Raw genomic sequence first — 20272 nt, 5'->3', positions numbered from 1 at the left:
AATTACTCTTTTTGGATTTATGTTGTGACTACTTAAGGGCTTGAAGATCATCCCCATATTTACTATTGGAAATAATTATTTATTTTTGTGTACTTAATAGATGAATAAATATAACGTTTTCCCATTCACGGGAGAGGAATCACATTGTGTCACACTACAATTTTGGTCACTAATCTCTCTCTCTCTCTAGACTTATATCTATATATGTATGTATACAGTTTCAACTCTTCTTGTCGATCATGGAGAAGATGAACTACCCCAAAGAGAAAATTTAATAATTAGCGAAAAATATTAGTGTATTAATTAATTTATGGATAATAATTTTGTAAAGATAGTGACTTGCTATTAGAAACTAGGTAGTTGCTTTAATCAATCTCTCTATGTAAAACAGGAGATCAAGACTAGAAATTGATGGTCCAAATGACAGATCCTGCGACTTCAAACAAGGGTGATTGATGGGTGACATCAAACCCACCAATAAAATCCAATTTTAAGCAATAAATTAATATAGCCTACCCTCTTTTCCTTTATTAATTTTTCACTAAATAAAAAAAAAAAATTGTGGTAATTTACAGAATAATTTAAAAAATTGTATGGAAATACTCAGAATTTCTAATTTAATAAAAATATCAATCATCCAATTAATTAAAAAAATGAATTTCTATCTGAAAAATTAGGTGTATTAATGAAAATGTTAAGTATGATAGCAGTTATTCCTTTTATTTCTTCTTCATTTTTTTTTTTTTCCTACCAAAAAAGCAAAATGGATTTAGTCATCCATGAATTGATTAACAAGTCTCCTATAAGTATATATAATAAACAATCCACCAAAAAGAAAGAGATCGTTATTAGTTCACCTAAAACCCAAATAGTACAGCAAATAGTACATCCTATATATATTTATATATACGCAGTTTGACCTCTCTTGCTCTTAGATGTAGCATAAATGAATTACATTAACAATGGCGCCATAGATGTGTCTCACTTACTCCTCGTAGAGGATAGCGCCGACTCAGATGCAGATCATGGGTTGATGTTCAAACAATGTCCGAGTTGCGAAAAAATTGCAGCAGACGAGATTGATGACGCCGAGTCTTGTAGCGCTTATGAAGGAAGCGAAGACACAATGATATTTAGTAGAGAAGAATACGAAGACAAACACAAAGACGAAAACGAAATGTGTGATAATCAGAAGTGGAGTATAAAGAGAGGAGATGATACAGAAGATGAAGATGATGAAGGAGATGAATCAAGGTTTGGTGTGAATAGTAATAATAAAAATATACTTAGCAGGGAGGTGGTGGACAAGATGGAGGACAGGCTCTTTTGGGAGATTTGCATTGCAGTAGGATACCCTTAATTTCTCCTTGTTAATTTTTCTATCAATCATCTCTGATTTCTATCTTCTTTTTCTCCAAAAAAAAAAAAAAAATCTGTTCTTGATTTTTATTTTTTTCAAAAAGATTAAAAATTCACGAGAACAAGTATAATTAAAAAAAAAAAAAAAAGGGGGTGTGAACATATGTTAATGTGCTTGTATGATTTCATAAAATTATATATGCTTGCTGTTTAATTTTCTTTAGACGAAACGAAAGTAAAATTATGTATCTTGTTGTTATCAAATGAAATGTATTATTTAAATATCATTACCAATGTGGGATATGAAGGATCTCTACCATGTAACTATAATCACTAGAACAAGAAAAAACAATTAAGGATATAAAATATTTGTTAGGGAAATTAATCCTTAAACTGCGTACGTTCACAACAAAATATAATAAATAGAAAAAATATGAAATTTAATGTAATTAAGTAGAATATTTATATTTACGATAAGATCGACAATAAATATTTTCTATAGATCGACAATAAATGTATCATCATTCTCTATAGATCATATACTCTTAAATAGAGAAATTATTAGAGTTTTCATCTTAAGAAACTTTTCAGAATATACAAAAAATACTTTTTAAGATATCCTTAAAATTAAAACCACATTGACAATATTTAAAGGTTCAAATTTTTTAGAATATGCTAATTGATGGTTTTGGGCCGCATGCATGAGCTTTCCTAATTTCAGAACTAATACTATTTAATTCCCCAAGCTTAATTTAGGGTTGGGGCGGGAGGGGGGTGTAATTAGGTGCGAAAACACTTGTAATGGTGAGTTAGAAACCAAGCCAATTAGTGTTGTATAAAAATTATTTGGAGAAAAATTGAAACTGTTAAGGCAGATTGCTTGAAGAGAGTGCTTAGGGTTGACTACACCTTTATAAATTTGCATTCTTTTACTTATTTTTTTCATTTTCATTTGATTTTGTGAGAGATTAAGTTGTGTCATCCTTGATATATTTATGATATAATTGTATATTATCTCTTTTACTAACGTATAATGCAAGCTCAGTTTACAATTCCCGACTAACATGTGTAGTAACTTCAGAAAATATTTATATTAATAAATATATGTTAAACAGGTACAAAGCACCTGGAATGTTGACCATAACTTTAGAAAATAGAGTCAACTCAGCTGTGTATATATATATATATATGTATGATGAATATTGATTATAATATTTCTTATTATATATTCTTTTATTTTTTAAGTGAAGTGTATCACTGTAAATTTATAATAAATGATGGTAAATAATTATATATTTATGTATAAAAATACGTATTATATAACGTAAGCCTAAAAAACTGTTTGTTCTATTGAACATTATATATTCTAATATTGTATTTCGGAAGCTGATACTGTATTTGAGGGAAAAGGCTGGTCTTTGAAGGATTACATAACATATATATTTATGTAAAAGTAAGCATGTAAGTGCTGGCAGCTAGTATTCCTATCTATATATGTAAGACAGAAACTCTTGCTTAATTTTCTTCTTGAAGAAAATTCTTTTCTGAACTTTTGTGTAATACATTATGGGGGTGCACGTTTAATGTATCACTTTAAATAATCAAGCATCTAGCTAGTTGCTAAATATTAATAATGAAGTACAAAGTCAACCAATTGAAATTCAAGTAAGATGGATGAACTTTTGTTTCTCCTTTATATTTGAATAGCTAAGTTCATGCATATTTCAACTAATATATATCAATAATTAATTTGCAGTGAACCTAGTATACAGTTGACAAACATGATCATTCTTCTATCATTAGATAAGAGATATGTAGCTTAGAGAAATTTCCTCTGTCATGGTGTTTAATTATTTTCTAATATATATTATACTACCAATTAAGCTCCAAGATTCAGGACACAGTGTAGGTAAGACATGGCTATATAAAGTGCTTCTTGGGTGGTTTGTTCCTCACTCAAGAAAGTACACAAGACAGATTTTCTGCATTGTGTGTGTGTATATATATATATATATATATATATATATATATATATTCTGCTTTGGGTGGAAATTAAAGAGAGAGATCACAATGAGGTCAAGCTTTGTAATTGTGTCATTTGTCTCTGTTCTAGTGCTTTATATTCCTGAAATGGGCGTAAATCCGAATTCATAAGCGGCCGAATTGGTCATGGCAAGGGCGAGCTCAGGATGATGTTCTATCACAAGACTTGTCCTCAGGTTGAGGAGGTTGTGAAGGGATATTACATGGAGTAAAGTTGAGAATAATCCAAGCATGGCAGCTAAGCTACGGAGGCTGCAATACCATGACTGTTTTGTTAGGGTATGTTCTCTTTTAAATCCTTCTAATCTCTTCAAATTATATATGTAAGAATATATATATACGTATATTTTGTTGATCCACAAGTGTTAATCCAGTTGGTAAAGAATGTTCTACATATTTGATCAATTTATATTAATGTATGGAAGTATTGATCCTAGCTGCACCATCTGATGGGTCCATGGGAGTACATTCTTAACTAAAATTACCAAGAGAAGAACATAGTTTTGGCATGTAGAAACTGATTTCAAAAGTATTCATACTGCTAGAACAGTACACACACACACAAAAGATACAATATTATTTTGTTAGGCTATGTTTCGCTTGTTTTAACATCAAAAGTTTTTTAGCTTTCTAATCATGATTACTGACTGTCTTATGTGCGTTAATTAGCCAAAAAAATCAATTGTTTCACAGCATGCGCGTTCTTGCAGGGATGTGATGCATCCATATTATTGGATTCAACTAGCGGTAACACAGCTGAGAAAGATGCAAGACCAAATCTCTCGTTATCCGGTTACGAGGTCATTGATGACATAAAAGCTAAACTAGAAAAGGAATGTCCTAAAACCGTGTCGTGTGCTGATATCGTTGCCTTGGCAGCTCGTGATGCTGTTTCATTTCAAGTAAGATACGGCCAATTATTAACTTTTGATGCTTATGGCAGTGGCACTGGTCTCTAACATGCATGAATATGTGAACTTATATATGTGTGTGTATGTATATATGCAGTTTAAAAGATCGCTATGGAATGTTGTGACTGGGAGGCAAGATGGAAGAGTTTCACTTGCCTCAGAGGCTGTAAGAGATTTACCATCTGCAGGAGCAAACTTCACCACTCTCCAACAGCAATTTGCAGCTAATGGCCTTGATGTCACAGACCTTGTTGCTTTATCAGGTATTCTTTATTTTATTATATTATGATTTTTTAATGTTAATTTAGACCTAATTTCGATTACTCTTTAAAAAAATATATTGTTTTTAAATAAAAATATATAAATAAGATAATACATAATCATAATATAACTTTTCAATAAGAATTCAGGTAATGTATAATCTAATTCAAACCTATAAATTCATATGAAGAAATCGTGATGAGATATAAATTTAATTTGTATAGGAGCGCATACAATTGGAGGTGCACGTTGTGCTTTGCGAGGAGACTATTCAATTTCAGTGGAAAAGATGATATTGATCCTTCATTGAATTCAGACTACGCAAATTTCTTGATAAGAAAATGTTCTGATCGGACGGTGTTGGTGGAAATGGATCCCGGAAGTTCGCTATTGTTTGATACCGATTACTTCAAGGCGGTTAAGCAGAACAAATGATTGTTTATATCAGATGTAGCTCTCCTCACTAATCCTCGTTCGGCTTTCATCGTTAAGCTTTTCCAAAATCCTCTACTTTTCTTTTCCCAGTTTGGAGCTTCAATGCAGAAAATGGGTCAAATTAAAGGAGATGATTCTGATGGTGAGATTAGGAAGAATTGTCGCTTTGTTAATTAATTAGTTATATATTATAGATTAATTTTTTGTGTGCATCTTTTTTTTTAAAAAAAGAGTTATTTTTATTATATTGTCATCGTTTTATATATATATATATATATTATTTAATTAATAAATATATAAATTTATTATATATTATACATACATATATATTTAAAAAAATCTATATTTATATTTTAAATTGAATTGAATTGAATTTATAACATTGTTCTATAATATGAAAATTCATGTCTATATATTCATATATTGTTTCTAAAGAAATTATTTTGGTCTAATAAGATATATAATGATACCACATTACATTTTTACTAATAAATTAATAAAAATTTAAGTTGGTCAAAAAAATTTGTGAAATGAATTTTTAAAAAAGTTATTAATGAAAGTTTGAATCGTATAACTACATACCTCTTCTTCTGTAAAATAATTTTTTGGTTTTAAAAATATTTTAAATTATTAAAAATATAAAATAATATTTTTTTAAGGTTATCATGTATAAAAATTTTAGTGGAGGAGGATAATTTAAATTTAATTGAGGTTAGTGTTCAAAATTCATGACAGGGAAAAGAAAAATAATGTTGAAAATTCAGAAAACGAAGCAGTACTTATCTCGGCGACGGAAATTCCGGTTCGCGGTTAAGACAAAGTTTTCCCGCGATCCAAACAGAATCATGTACCGTTGTTAGTTTACGCAATATTTGTCCTGACACGCTTCGCAATTACTGAATTGCCCCTTGCCCTTTCCATTTTGACTTTCCCCAATTTTCCCTCCCTCCCGTCACTGCGTTTTTCTCCTGCCTCTTCGTCTCTTGAACACGCCATCTATGGCAAACGATCAAAAAAAAGACGACGTCAAAGTAAGATTTTATTTTGTCTAAATTAATTTTTAAATTATATTATTTATAAATATTTCCATTTTTTATATGGATTCATGGGTTATTAATCACTAATTAATTATAATAAAAAATTATACCCACATATATAGAATCACTCCTCCTCCTACATCTGTTTTTTTTTTTTTTTTTTTTTCTGCACAACTTCTTCCATCTGTTATTCTTCTAGAACAATTAATTCATACATATATATATATATATCAACCGCTATATATCGATATTGAATTCTGCAAATCTCAGTAGGGTTCTGAAATAATTCAAATATTAATGGTCACAACAGGATGACTTCTCGATTGCAGATTTCTTGGTGCAAATTTTTTGCTGTCGCCAACTTTTCGTAGTTGCAGATTTATGATTATCTTACAACGCATATTTGTCCATGACATGCATGTATATAGATACGTATATATGTATATATAATATCACAATCCCTCATATTATTTTTTTTCCCGTATATTTGCACAGATTGTAAACGTTGAATTCAAAGTCTCAATGTACTGCAACGCGTGTGAAAGAACCGTTGCGAGAGTTATTTCCAAGATAAAAGGTTTTATATATTTAACTTCTTTCTCTCTGTAATTACATAATTAGGAGAATTTATTAATTAACTGTTTATATATATACATATAAATATATTGTAGGGGTTGAGACGTTTACAACGGACATGAACAAGCAGAGAGTTACAGTGAAGGGGAGAATTGATGCAGAGAAAGTGTTGAAGAAACTGAGGAAGAAGACAGGGAAGAGAGTGGAAATAGTGATTAACAATAATAATAATAATAACAGGAAAGATAAGAAAAAAGATGGTGGAGAAAATGAGACAGTGCTGATATTCGAAGGAGGAGACTGCAAAGTAATTAGAAATGATCCATTGTTGTTTAGTTGTTGGAAACAAAGTGATCAGGCATTGATGATGTTTAGTGATGAGAATCCAAATGCAGTATGCTCTATTATGTAGGAATATACATACATACATATATATATATTTAGTACTATATGTTTTTGTTAAATTTTGAATTGTGGGTATGCATTTATCTTTCATCTCTTCCAAATTCTTTGGTATAAACAATTACTACAACATTTCTTAATAAAAATTTGTACATTTTATTTTTCAAATAATATATAAATATCAATTATAACACAATATTTACATAAAAAAATACATAATTTAATTAAATATCAATTTATACATAAAATTATTGTTTATTTTAATTAATTTATAATTTTAATAGTAAGCCATTTAATAAATTTTTAAATAAAATACGAACATGACACTAATTTTAATAAAAATGTCACCTGATTATTTTTAGTTGAATAAATTTTTATATTAACATATTGTCTAATTTTAATATTAATAAAAAATTAAAAATAAAAAATAAAATGCAGTTTCATGGCGGAGAAAAATTTATGTGACCCATCGCCATTGAAGACATAATGAAGCTCTTCGAGATCGAAGCATTATAGGCCATGGGCGATGCTAGAAATCAAGAAGGAAAAGGAGGCGCATGAGACCTAGTTCTCCCTATAAGAAGTTGAGGAGCATCTGAATTCTGATATAGAGGCTGCCATGGACGAGTTCAGATAATTTATCGAAAATTTAGATTCGGATGATATGTAATATTTAATTTTGATATTGTTTATGTTAGAATATAATAAATATAAAATTTAAATTTATGTAACATTTTAATTAATAATTTAATATTTTTATTAAATAATTTGTGGATATAAAAATTTTGTTATTTGCATGCAAATAAAATGATTTAAACATATTATTTTTGTAACGATAATTTGTATATATAAACTTTAGGATTGATTGATCGAAAACATATTATTTTTATAATGATAACTTACCCTTTGGAAACATCAAGAACAATCTTTTCCACAAATCACTCTTTAGCATGCACATAATTTCACTTTTTTAAGTTCTCAACATTCATACCAATTCTATTATTGGTTTTCACACACACACACACATATATATATATGTATACATACACATATATATATATAGATATGAGTGTATATATGTATGTGATTTGCCCTACCACCCTCTTGGAATGCATTGAACCAATCAACTTTTCAATAACAAAGCCCAATGACAAGTGTAGAACTTCTCAATTATAATGGACTACTTTCTCTCTCTCTCTCTCTCTCTCTCTCTCTCTCTCTATATATATATATATATATATACATACACACACACACACAGATATATGTATATTATAAATAATAATGGGGAATGCGGTAGCAAGGTGACTTAATGAGGAATGGCCACCCCATATATATATATATATATGTTGTGGACAGTGGCCGAGGCAGACGTGTCAATGAGAGAGTTAACAGAAGAAGAATCTAAAGAAACTGAGTGACCTAACTTTTTAGATATAAAAAGCATTAGGCACTGATTTTGTGTTGCCAACAAACACGGCTCTCCCATGAATTGCTGTCCCTTTCTTCATTATTATATATACGTATATATATATATATAATTGATGTTGCAGTAGCAATTAACAGTAACCCAAAAAGTTCATATAGATATTTTGTCGTGTGCCGAGTGTGTGATGTATCAAGAGGTATGATAGCCATGTGAGGCACAAACTGTGAATGAAAATACAATTTAACTCAAACTTATTTTAAATTATAAATTTCGGATAAAAATAAATCAAGATCGTATAGTTTAACTCGAATTCATTTCGAAATAAAAAAATATAAATCATTCGATTATAACTTACTTTTTTTTTATTAAAAAATACAAAAAACAGTAATTTTATATCATTTTACTTCAAAATCATCCCACACAAAACTGGAAAAACGATTCTATAACTATCTCAATCTGTGAGCCAGGGAATCATAATACACCATGAAAATATATTTGAAATCTCATTATTTATAATCAACATGAGACTAAAGTTTGGTGCACTGGCACTACAGCATTTTGTTTTCTACAAGAAAGATAGGAATGAAGGATTTATTCTTCTGATATTTCTCTATGTACAAAACTACAGAGTTTTTTTCTTCAGGATTCCTCTATGACATGATCTCCAAAGCCTCCCTCGTTTGTCCAACTACATTGAACACTGTCGCGGCAATGTGAGACGGGGTTAAGCCTGCTTCGGTCAACTGATCAGCAGGGGATCCATGATCAATGTATCGATCAGGAAGAACAAGTGGTCTCCACTGCACAGGAAATTTCAGTCAAAAGTAAGTCTCCCTGCAACTAAATCTTCACAGTTGGGAGAATAAATGGTTCTGAAACATATTAAGGTTAAATAGATGTCAACAGAAATTCAGTTGAATGTCCAGAACTTTCAAAGTCAAATAAGCACATTCAGTATTTAAATTTGCATAAGAAATAATGCCGATGTACTTTCAACCTGCTTAATTTGTACACAAAAGAGGATATTAGAATACAAATAGTGATTGATTGGACTTTTCCTATTAATTCAGGCTTCAATTTAGTGGATCAAAATCAATTATTCCATGCTAAACATATCCATATGTTTGGAGTTAAGTTGAACTGGAACCTCAAGAGTTAAAACAAGATTTAGATTTATACCTTCACCGTGCCATCAAGAAGACCATTAAGCGCTAGGAATTGAGCAACATGGGACCCAAAGCCTCCAATTGACCCCTCTTCCACTGTAATTAAAAACTCATGTGATTTTGCTAGGCTGCAGATAAGGGCATGATCCAGCGGCTTGCAGAATCGAGCATCTGCTACTGTTATCTGTAAGCCACTTTGTTTGAGTAATGAGGCAGCAGCTAGACAGCTCTGAACTGCTGTCCCATAACCCAAGAGTGCCACTCTCTCCCCTTGAATCAGCAGTCTGCCTCTTCCAATCTATACAAAAGGTATCCAAAGTTTTTTCATATATTGTTATCCTTCCATTATTTTAAAATGTGGGTTGTGAAATCAAACCTCAAGGGGAGTGCCTTTGTTTCCCGGTGGTAGCTCAACACCAACTCCATTTCCTCTTGGATACCGGAAACAGCTGGGGCGGTCATCAATGGCAGCAGCAGTAGCAACCATGTGAAAAAGCTCTGCCTCATCCGAAGGAGCCATAACCACCATGTTTGGGAGACATGCCATAAATGTGACATCAAATGCACCACAATGGGTTGGACCATCTGCCCCAACTAACCCAGCTCTGTCCATTGCAAATCTTACAGGCAATTTTTGCAAATCCACGTCATGTACTACCTGCAGCAGCCATGCAGAGAAGAACTTGTATTAGCATCCAACATGCAGCAGCAACCAAAACATGATCTCCCCCCCCCCATTTTAATGTTTGTTCCAAACAAATGATGTTTGAGAAGAAGTCACCGCGAGTGTCATAAAAAGTATTAAGCGTGCACAATAACGAATTGAGTAAATAAACAATTAAGAAAAGTATTTCACAGTTTAATTGAAAGACTAATTTGTTGTTTCTAAAGAATAACAGACCTAGTTTTAGTTTACCTTATGTAAAATTTCTTTAACTAAACATAGTAGTTAGTAGGATCGTTGATCCAAGAAAACAAGGTAAATACTGGGAGAGGTATTTGATAATAAAAGAAGAGAACCACAGCATAAATTTAAAGTACTAGAGCTCTAGCTTGCCTGGTCATAAGCCCTCTGCATGAAAGATGAGTAGATTGCACAAAAAGGTTTAAGGCCTTCACAGGCCAGACCTGCAGCGAAGGTAACTGCATGCTGTTCTGCTATACCAACATCAAAACATCTTGTAGGGAAACGTCGAAGGAACATATTCAATCCCGTTCCACCTCCCATTGCAGCATGGATGGCAACAATATCCTTGTCTGCCTCTGCTTCTGCAATCAAAGCCTCAGCAAAATATGTTGTATAAGCCTGAGTTTTAGCACTGCCTTTGAACTGCTTCCCAGTTGCTGGGTCAAACTTTGCCACTCCTGCAACAACAATAAACCCAAAGATCATTTAGTTCTCTTCTGCACGTTTTACAAATTCAGACTCAATGAAAATATGATTCACCGTATGTGGAGCTTCATGAGACATCAAATAAAAAGTATCTCAAGAATGTCATAGATACAAATTTCAAATCCCAAAAAGTCTACCATGCAAATAATTTTGTTAACAGGTTGAATCTATAATCTATTTACCGTGATATTTGTCAGCTGCCCTCTCTGCATATGGATATCCTCGGCCTTTCTCAGTGACAACATGGATTAGGACTGGACCAGTTGTTTTGGTGCTCTTAACCTCTTGGAGAATGGAAACAAGATCATCCATATTGTGACCATCAACAGGACCAATATAATAGAGACCAAGCTCTTCAAACAATGTTGACCCAGAACCGCTGATCATCCCACGAGCATACTCATCAACCTTTGCAGCCAGTTCATGCATTGATCCACCAAGTTGTTTTGTGACACCCTAATAATGACCGAACCACTTTCATTTTAGTCATATTGCATGAAATATTTAACTGTCTATTTATGCTACTATATGTTTTTCTTACTTACCTTGGCTACCTCCCTCAGTTCTCTCAGTGGCCTGTTTGACTGTAACCTACTAAGAGCACTGCTTAAAGCTCCTACAGGGGGTATAGGGCCATCCAGAGTCGCAGTGGGTAAAGATACTTGCTTGTTGTCATTAAGAATAACAATCATGTCCGAATCTAGGTACCCAGCATTATTCATGGCCTCATAAGCTTGGCCTGCTGTCATGGCACCATCACCTATCACAGTAATTACATTATTCTTTCTTCCTTTTAGATCCCTCCCTACAGCCATCCCTGTTCACCACATAAAAGAATTACATCCCACTAATCAGTTCGAGCAGAGAGCTACTTTTTATCATAACAAACCGTTACCATATTGATTAATACACTTTTTGATAGCAGAATCAAGAATCTTATGATTGTCATTTATGATCAATAATATAAGAGAAGTCATTGCTATCATATAAAAATCCTAAAAAGCTGGGCTAGATTCAAATTCTATTATCCCATATCATACAGAATCAAAAAAGTAAAAAGAAAGATTCCTTTTAATGAATAAATAATATCTAAATAAACCGTTTGAGCTCCTAGAGATATTGGATCTACCTACATGTTTGCAACACTCAACCAGCGCGAATCCAAGTTATTTTTGGTTAACTTTAAATTTGTAATAAGTTGATTAGGCATATGTTTCACCACAAATATGAAAAATGAACACCCTCATATTACCCAAGCCGGCAGAGATACTGGTAGAGCTGTGACCAGTGCCAAAGCAATCGTATTCACTTTCTGCCCGTTTGGTAAATCCTGCCAACCCATCGGTCTGCCTCATTGTATGCATCTTATCTCTTCTTCCCGTCAAGATCTTATGTGGGTAAGACTGAAAAGCAATGAACTATACCCATTAGAAAAAACTGTTCTCACAATATTGCCTCCCTGTTACTGGATATATATATATATATATGTATATATGTAGACATGTATCTTTAGCTAATTACAGCAACAGAAGAAATGGGAAGATTAACCTGATGACCAACATCCCAAAGTATCCTGTCTTGAGGAGCACTGAAGACATAATGGAGAGCCACAGTTAGCTCAACAACACCAAGGCTTGATCCCAGGTGACCTCCAGTTTTTGATACGTTAAAAATTACATCAGACCTCAGCTCATCTACAAGTTGTTTTAGCTCCTGCATTGATTATTTTTAGATGTAGTCAATAGTACAAATACGTTACATGTATAAATAGTAGACTGGATCCAGTCAGCAACTTTTAGAATAATTGACTACAATCAATTATTTAATACTTCTAAGAAACAGAAGTCTACCGTGCAATTATAGTCTACATCCCAAATTTCTATTAATTAATTTCAATACAAGTTAGGGTGAGAGTCAATGCTTTATCCCCACATTTAGTCTAGCTTCCACACATTTGGATAATTGACTACAGTCAAATATTTAACAAAAGAAGCCTTCAAAACAGCAAGTAAAGTAAAATGAGTACCTTGATAGACAGATTCTTCATATGAATTGGATAGTTTATGGTGTCCAACAGAGGTGTTGCAGGTCTCTGTGAATGATACTCTCCCTTCTCTGAAAGTGATGAACGAACCCCACCTGCTTGTCTTCTTTTCACCTGTAAAAAATCAGAAGCAAAAATCCATTTCTTTATATGATAAAAACAATTTCAACTCGTAAAAATAAACCCCCAAAAAAAAAACTTCACAGCAGAAAACGAAAACATCCTAGATACGATAATTTCACACACAGAAGAAGTTCATACCCAACTAGAACTCCTAAAAATGGCCGAAACCCACTGATCTCAAACTCATTTAGTGACAGGGGCGTGGGCGTTCATTTATTTCGAGTAATGAGCCTGTTTTCATTTATTAAACCGATAAGATATACACGTAAGCTAACCTGCTTGTGCTTCAGCGGAGGCACGCATGGCAGATCCGGAGCTGACAACAAATGAGAAGACAGAGAAGTGGACTCCTGAGGATCAGAAATTGTTGCTCGGCTGATATAGGCAGGAAATGAGAAAGCACAGAGCGCCATGGCAGAAACCAACAACAACAAAAACAAGGCCAAGAAGAACGAGTAGCGCTCAAAACAAGAACAACGCAGAAAATTTTAGAGAGTCTAGATTGCAATAATGCAGAAGATTAACAGAAAGGTTTCTCCTTTTTTTTCCCACAGTGAAGTAATGGAAGAGATGATGGTGGAAAAGACAGAAACGAATAATAAATAAAACAGAAATAAATTTAAAAGAAGAAGAAGAAAGGGTATGTGGTGAGCGCACAAGCACTCTGCAAATTCAAAACCAAGGTGGACCCTATAGTATTTTTGAGAGTGAAGCTCAGAATTCATTGATTTGAAATCATTATATAGACTTCACACTACAGAACACGAAAGTGGCAGACTGGCATATCGCTCTTCATTGGGCCACGTCAATGGAAATCACAGAAATGGATAGATAGAGAGATATTTGATATTGATATGACGTATATACATATAAAGTATTTAAAAACCTGAAATGGAAAAGTAATGGAGAAATACATGGTAAAGGGTAATATGGGAGCCGTGTGTTATTTTTCCTGTATATCTCGAAGGCATGGATGTGCCCTTCCATTTTCCTAATTGATTGGTATGATAGAGTCTTTTACTGATTTTGAAAGGGAGATAATCTTCTAATTTTAAAATTTGGCTGGTGGGATTGTTTTCTTTATGTGGTGACAGGAAATAGAAACAAAGGATTTGATTGTGGTAAAATTAAATTATTACTTTTAATGGGAAGATATTATTTTGTAATATGAATTCATTGTATTATAGTATTTCATTTTTGTTAATAACTTATTATAAATATAAGTGGTTAAAACAATTTATAGAGGATGATTTGTATTATGTGAACAATAGAAATATAATATGATTAATGTATTCTAGTTATATAAGATAATTTTTTTTTATCGGGAAAGTCTTTTTAATTAAAATTTATATATTTCATTAATTAAATAGCATATTAATATCATATAATACAATCTTTTAATAAGGATAATCGGAAACGTATAGTTCGAGTGAAACCATCAGTCTCTTATTAAAAGATGAAAGTAACAATCATTTTATTAAAGTATAATTTATTCATCGTCAAAGTCAAATTTCGTATAAAAGTAAATTTCATTTGTGTAATTTATTTTTAAGTTTTGTAGTATAGAAATGTTAGACCTTTAGGAAACAAATAATAGAATTAGTAGAATATCAAATTTTTTTATGTGTAAATTTTTTACTAGTCAAATTAATTGTCAAAACAAAGAAAAATAACTCAATCATAGAAAACTTATAGAAAAGAAAAAAAAATAAGGAATCCTAAAATTATCAAAAGAAATTCTAGAATCGCATAAGAATTTTTTAAAAGGTTAATTATAGGTCACGTGGCAAGATGAGAGATTATCTTCTTGGCAAGATTCATCTAACGCGTTAAACAAGGAAACATGTTGCGGATGAGGAGAGATTCCTACTAATGAATACTACTCCTTCAAGATGTTAGTGACTTTAACATTATCACAATGATTTGATAAGATCATTGTTTTTAAAGAGGTATCATGTTGATACAATTATCTAGCATTCTATTTTACAAGTGGTGTTAAGTTACTGATTTATTTAATGCTCTCTGATAGGATTTGTTGGTGTATGGAATTTCATTGGTGTAAGATAAGGCACAGGATTATTATCTTATCTTATGGTTCAAAACCTTTTTGTTTAAAAAAAAATATTTAGTTAGTTTTAGTTAAACGTAAAAACTGATTAAATCGGTATAATTGAACCGATTTATCAATTTGACGAATAAAATTAAAACTGAATATAATAAATAAGTTCGATAATCAATTACTTATTGAAAACCAAAGAAATGCTAGAAAATTCAAAACATTCTTTTCTATAATTTGTGAACATATATTAATTATATCAAACACAAAATAATATAACTAAAAAATAAAATCCACAAGATCCCATTCAAAATTCAAATCTAAATCCAATATTAATGTATAGCATTCCAACCATTCATTCAAATTCATTTGTTCTAAAAAAATCGGAATCTAAATCAAAATCCATAAATTTCATGCCATACATTTCAACCATAATCCATTATTCAATTTGTACCAAAATCCGTACATTTCATAATCCAATCATTCAAACTCATCCAAATTCATATATAACATTTACATAATTCATACCATACATGTAAAAATAAGTTCTAATTAAATGTATTATACATCATACATATGTGATCAAATATCAAAGTTCTAAACTTTGAAGTTCCAACTTCCACACATAATCCATATTTCAAAATCTTCAAATTAAAATTATACCTAAAAGCAACACAACCGTTATCAATTGATTCACTAATCAACCATCATTATCTGTATTTGAAATAATAAATAAGTCATACGGTTAAATATAGAACCTCATAAATTAGAAATTGAATAGCTCATGCAATAAATAAAATACAAATTTATTACATAATTAAAACATAAAACATTACTAGAAAATCTCATAATAAAATCAAATGCAATCTCTGTTGTTTTGAAGGTAGGAAAGTAAAATGTATATAAATTTAATTCTAAGAATAAAAAGCTAATATTTGAAATACCAATAAAAAAAATAGTTATCTAAGATCTTATTCATTCCCTCTTATTAACTTATGTCATTTTTTAAAAACCTTCTGAAGATTGAACTTTTCTAAACTAATCTTGTACATAAACAAGAGTTTTTACAATCTTAGGAGTAAATAAAATCTTGTATGTGCCAAATATGTTCATCCATGCTAAATACAAATTCATAAGAAACTGTAGACACAAGTATTGTCAATACACCATTAGTCAACTGAGATAGGATAAGAAGTATATAATTGTTAAGTTTCCATCAATCAAAGATACCATAATCCTCCTTACCATCATTATCAATTCTTCATTTAAGTACTTTTCATACTTTAATTTTCTACCTCTACCCCCAACTTTTAGTCATGAACGTTTTATATTTAATTTCATAGGCTACAATCTTTGATGCGAGGAGCTCCAAGATCAAAAACATATTGATCATGAACTCACTATACTTACCATGCAAAAACTTAATTTCCTAAATTAAGACATCCCTACTTGAATCACAATCAGCAATTTAAAGGCAATTCAAGATAACTGAAAAAATAAAAAAGAATAAAAAAAATGTCATGACTTACTCGATAAGTCGATTTTGATTCCCCGTCTCAGCCAATAAGATGATCAAAACAACTTCCCTTGAAGAACATTCACTCTCAAAATTAGCAAAACTAATTTAACAACAAAACTGAATAATTTTATTAATCAACAGAATTGTATATCACAACCTAATGTGAGGCCTTTATATAGGCTTTTACCAGGATATTTCTAAATAATTACAATCACTTATATTTAATTGAAACTCTACCAAAAATCTAGCTTAACTTAATCTTAATCTGAAAATAATAATTAATTTTTAAGGATAAAATTAAGCAATAAAATATTAATTAAAAATTAATATAATATTATCTAAATAAAACTCCTCATTTTTACCATATTTCTCATGTGTTTTTCTTCTTTTGGACTTCAAGTTGTTGCAGAATTCTTCTTGAGAAATCAACCATAAAATTTACACGTGGAAATAAGAACAAAGAAAATCCTTTTCGGCATCAAATTCCTTGCTTGCATGTTTCTCCCGTACAGGCAAGTTCTCCCCGCATGTGTGGGTTGCTTGCGCGTGCGGGATGACTTTCTTGCATAAGCACGCCTTCTTGCGTGCAAGTAAAAGCTCTCCAAGGTTGTGGCATGGTCTGGCTCACTCCCTTTTGGTGCGGCCTCCTTGGGTAATGGCCCTCTTTTGTCGAGAGGCCTTGTTCCTCTTATCGGTTTAAGCTAAATATGGCATTCTTTCTCATTTATCATTCTTCAAGCTCGCACATATGAGCTAAGGGCCTCACATCGTAATATATTTTTGTCGCGGGCCTTCATGGCTAAATAAATCCCAGTCTTCCTCTTTTTGGGACAAGGCTCGGCCTTGCACCTTGACATGTGGTTCCTTAAGCCCATGAAACGTCATTTAGGCCTCAAGCCTTCTTTGAACAAACTTTTCCTATTCTTTAAAATAATCCCAATTAGAAAAATGATTAAGAGTACAGATACTTTCTTCTTTAAAACGATCCAGTTTAGATAACACAAAGAATCTGAAATAACTTGCCTATTTGGGGCGAGACCTATGGGAGTCCTTGCGATAATTTTCTTTTTTTCGGGCATGCAACGCACATGCGTGTGTGGCGTCCTTGCACTTGTGCACGTACGGCTCCCATGTTGCATGCATGCACATTGTGCACTTTGTATATCCTTCCTGTGGAGGTAAATGCCCACGAGTTGCATTCCTGCAGTATTCTTGTTTCCCCCGAAAGTCCTACTTCAAGCGGGATTATTGTATTTTCCATAATTGTCTTCTGTTGCTACTAGTGCTCACATCAACCTTTTTTTAACTCAAAAAAAATCTTCTTATTGTGATTGAGAAACGTGACTTTAACTACTTTAAATTATTTTATTGTTATCATCTACTTGCTTAATTTATGGCGGTTGTACTCATAGTGTAACTCATAAGCAAGTTTCACCACCATCTTTGACATTGCAACAAATTATTCATCCATGTATATTCTTTTAAAACAAAAGTCCAAGTATTACAACTTATGTCATGGGTCAAGTGTCTAACATGGCTATTTTCTCAATGTTCCTCCAATACTTGCCATATTTTTCCTTTCTTTTTTGTTTTGTCATTGAAGTCAAGTAAAGATCATAACTTAATTGTCATTCTTTTAACATGCAAGTAACTTCTCAAATCTTTTTGAAAAGAGTGATAGAAGTAACACAAAGTGATTCCAAAACTTTCAATGTAATTTCACAAAAATTTTATAATTCATTAACCTCTTAAAGGAGTTCTAATCAAAATAATCAAGCATCCTATCAGTTAATTGAAACTTTTCTATGATGTAAATATGTTTTTCATAACTTTTAAATGTCAATTCAACTTTTTGGTAGTCTTTAATATCAAATAAGTCGATTTCTATCTAATATAGTGTCAAGAAACATTCATTGATTTTTACATTAAATATAACTTTTTACATTGTATTATTTTTAATTCAACACATTCTTTAATTTTTATTATCTAAATAGTGATTGTCTACTACATTTTACAACTCTTTTAGAATGAGCAACTAACTCACTTCTTTCCCTTATATCATCAACAATAATGAAACTAATGATATGTGTAATGCATCTCACATAAATATATCGACCTTCCAAAATACTAGTTCCCATGTTACTAATTTTTTTTTCTTTAAGGAAGAAATTGCAATATCATTTCAACTAATATTATCAATTATCACATTGAATACCATATCAATATCCTGATCATGTACATGCTTCTCAATTATCTTACAAATAGTCTCTCTTTTATGGCTTGAAATTAGACAAAAATTTATTATTCTTTTACACAATTCTCAGTCATTATTGATAAATGAGTCATGATACATATGTAATTGACTCTTTGTGTAGGATTCTACGTGTTTACCATAAAAAATACTCGTATTTTTAGATCTCAAAATCTACTTGAAATTCGTTTTTACATTCACATACAGTTCATAACAATCCTCAAAGATTGTCCATCTAAAAGAAATATGAAATATGGGATAAGTAATTGATATGAATTACCTAAATCTTATCCTTCATCAAATTCAAAAGGCAATTCATCTAACATAAACATTTCAAATAACCTTTTTCTAACTGTATTCTACTCAAATTTTTTAGTTCTTATGCTTTCGTCTCACTCAAAAAATGGACATCGTTATTGTTCAACACTAAGAAGAGAATGTTTTCTGCAAGATTTGATATAATGCTTAATGATGCAATTTCATTTCTTTTATTATTAACACAAAAAAAGCATTAACATAAGTTCATCTTTCCTATCATCATTTTCCTCACAAGGAGAAAAATATTCTCAAACAAAAGCTTTGGTATTGGTGGTCATCTCACTATTACTTTGAAACTTGACTGCCATTTTGAGTGAGCCCCGGTCCTTTAGTCTCTTAGTTCTTAGTTCAACTTTAAGAATAAATCCACCTTTATTTTGTTCTTCATTATGAGACGTCTTCAAAAATAAATCGAATATAATTAGATAACTTAATATTTAAAAAATTAAATTCGAATAATAAGTTAATAACTAAATCATACGAGACTCAAATTTAATTTTATATTACAAGATCACGATATTGTTAAAAAAAAAAAACTACTTTAAATTATTAACAACTCTCGCTAGCAAATTAATGTAAGTTCGAGATGAATAATTATTATTAGAAATATTGTATTTGTACTTCTTAATATTAATGTTGATTTACATATTGAAAATTATTAATTAAGTTAAAACTCTTTGCTTTTGGATAGAAATGTGACTGCACAAATTCAAGAAATAAAAGTAGTGCAATGTGAAGGAAAAAGGATAGCATAAAACTTGCTAAGGTTTATGTGAACTGTGTGTGTGTGTGTGTATATATATTTTTTGAAATTATACGTACTCTGTGTGCATTATATATTATAATGCATATAATAATAATAATCACTAATTTGAAAAAAGAAAGAAAAAAAAAAAGAGATCCAAATCAATTTTCGCCCTTGATAAAATTACTAAAAAAACACACGAAC

General features: G+C 31.3%; 3 protein-coding genes across 3 annotated transcripts; 2 read left to right on the top strand and 1 right to left on the bottom strand.

The window, feature by feature from the left end:
- Positions 1-946: 946 nt before the first annotated feature.
- LOC110819856 (peroxidase 24-like) lies at positions 947-5114 on the top strand. The gene is given in 6 exon segments (XM_088216094.1): positions 947-1254; positions 3597-3681; positions 4113-4304; positions 4411-4576; positions 4799-4828; positions 4831-5114. Coding segments are annotated over 6 exon segments (960 nt in total). The 3' UTR covers positions 5010-5114.
- A 767-nt stretch (positions 5115-5881) lies between these two features.
- On the top strand, positions 5882-7093 carry LOC110819855 (Heavy metal transport/detoxification superfamily protein). Its single transcript, XM_088214703.1, has 3 exons — positions 5882-6040; positions 6542-6623; positions 6718-7093. Exons 1-3 carry the CDS (start codon positions 6008-6010, stop codon positions 7032-7034), a joined length of 432 nt encoding a protein of 143 aa, XP_088070829.1. The 5' UTR covers positions 5882-6007; the 3' UTR covers positions 7035-7093.
- A 1850-nt stretch (positions 7094-8943) lies between these two features.
- Positions 8944-13898, bottom strand: LOC110819917 (1-deoxy-D-xylulose-5-phosphate synthase 1, chloroplastic). Its single transcript, XM_022049263.2, has 10 exons — positions 13455-13898; positions 13039-13170; positions 12561-12725; positions 12265-12415; positions 11558-11829; positions 11195-11468; positions 10677-10984; positions 9996-10277; positions 9633-9917; positions 8944-9253 (listed from the first exon to the last, which is right to left on the bottom strand). The coding sequence occupies exons 1-10, from the start codon at positions 13590-13592 to the stop codon at positions 9104-9106; spliced, it is 2157 nt and encodes a 718-aa protein (XP_021904955.1). The 5' UTR covers positions 13593-13898; the 3' UTR covers positions 8944-9103.
- Between the last annotated feature and the right edge of the window lie 6374 nt (positions 13899-20272).

This window comes from Carica papaya, chromosome 3 (genome assembly GCF_054855325.1).
Source record: "Carica papaya isolate Zhongbai chromosome 3, ASM5485532v1, whole genome shotgun sequence".
In the NCBI taxonomy this organism is placed as follows: Eukaryota; Viridiplantae; Streptophyta; class Magnoliopsida; order Brassicales; family Caricaceae; genus Carica; species Carica papaya.
The sequence above is the reverse complement of the archived record's forward strand: the minus strand, read 5'-3'. Positions and strand labels throughout refer to the sequence as shown.

Bases quoted from the DNA above. Each gene is read 5' to 3' on its own strand.
- LOC110819855 (XM_088214703.1), top strand. From the start codon at position 6,008: ATGGCAAACGATCAAAAAAAAGACGACGTCAAA. The intron at 6,041-6,541 runs GTAAGATTTTAT...ATATTTGCACAG, and splicing joins AAAAAAAAGACGACGTCAAA to ATTGTAAACGTTGAATTCAA. The intron at 6,624-6,717 runs GTTTTATATATT...AATATATTGTAG, and splicing joins AGTTATTTCCAAGATAAAAG to GGGTTGAGACGTTTACAACG.
- LOC110819917 (XM_022049263.2), bottom strand. From the start codon at position 13,592: ATGGCGCTCTGTGCTTTCTCATTTCCTGCCTATATCAGCCGAGCAACA. The intron at 13,171-13,454 runs GTTAGCTTACGT...GATTTTTTACAG, and splicing joins CTCCGCTGAAGCACAAGCAG to GTGAAAAGAAGACAAGCAGG. The intron at 11,469-11,557 runs GTAAGTAAGAAA...GGTCATTATTAG, and splicing joins AACTGAGGGAGGTAGCCAAG to GGTGTCACAAAACAACTTGG.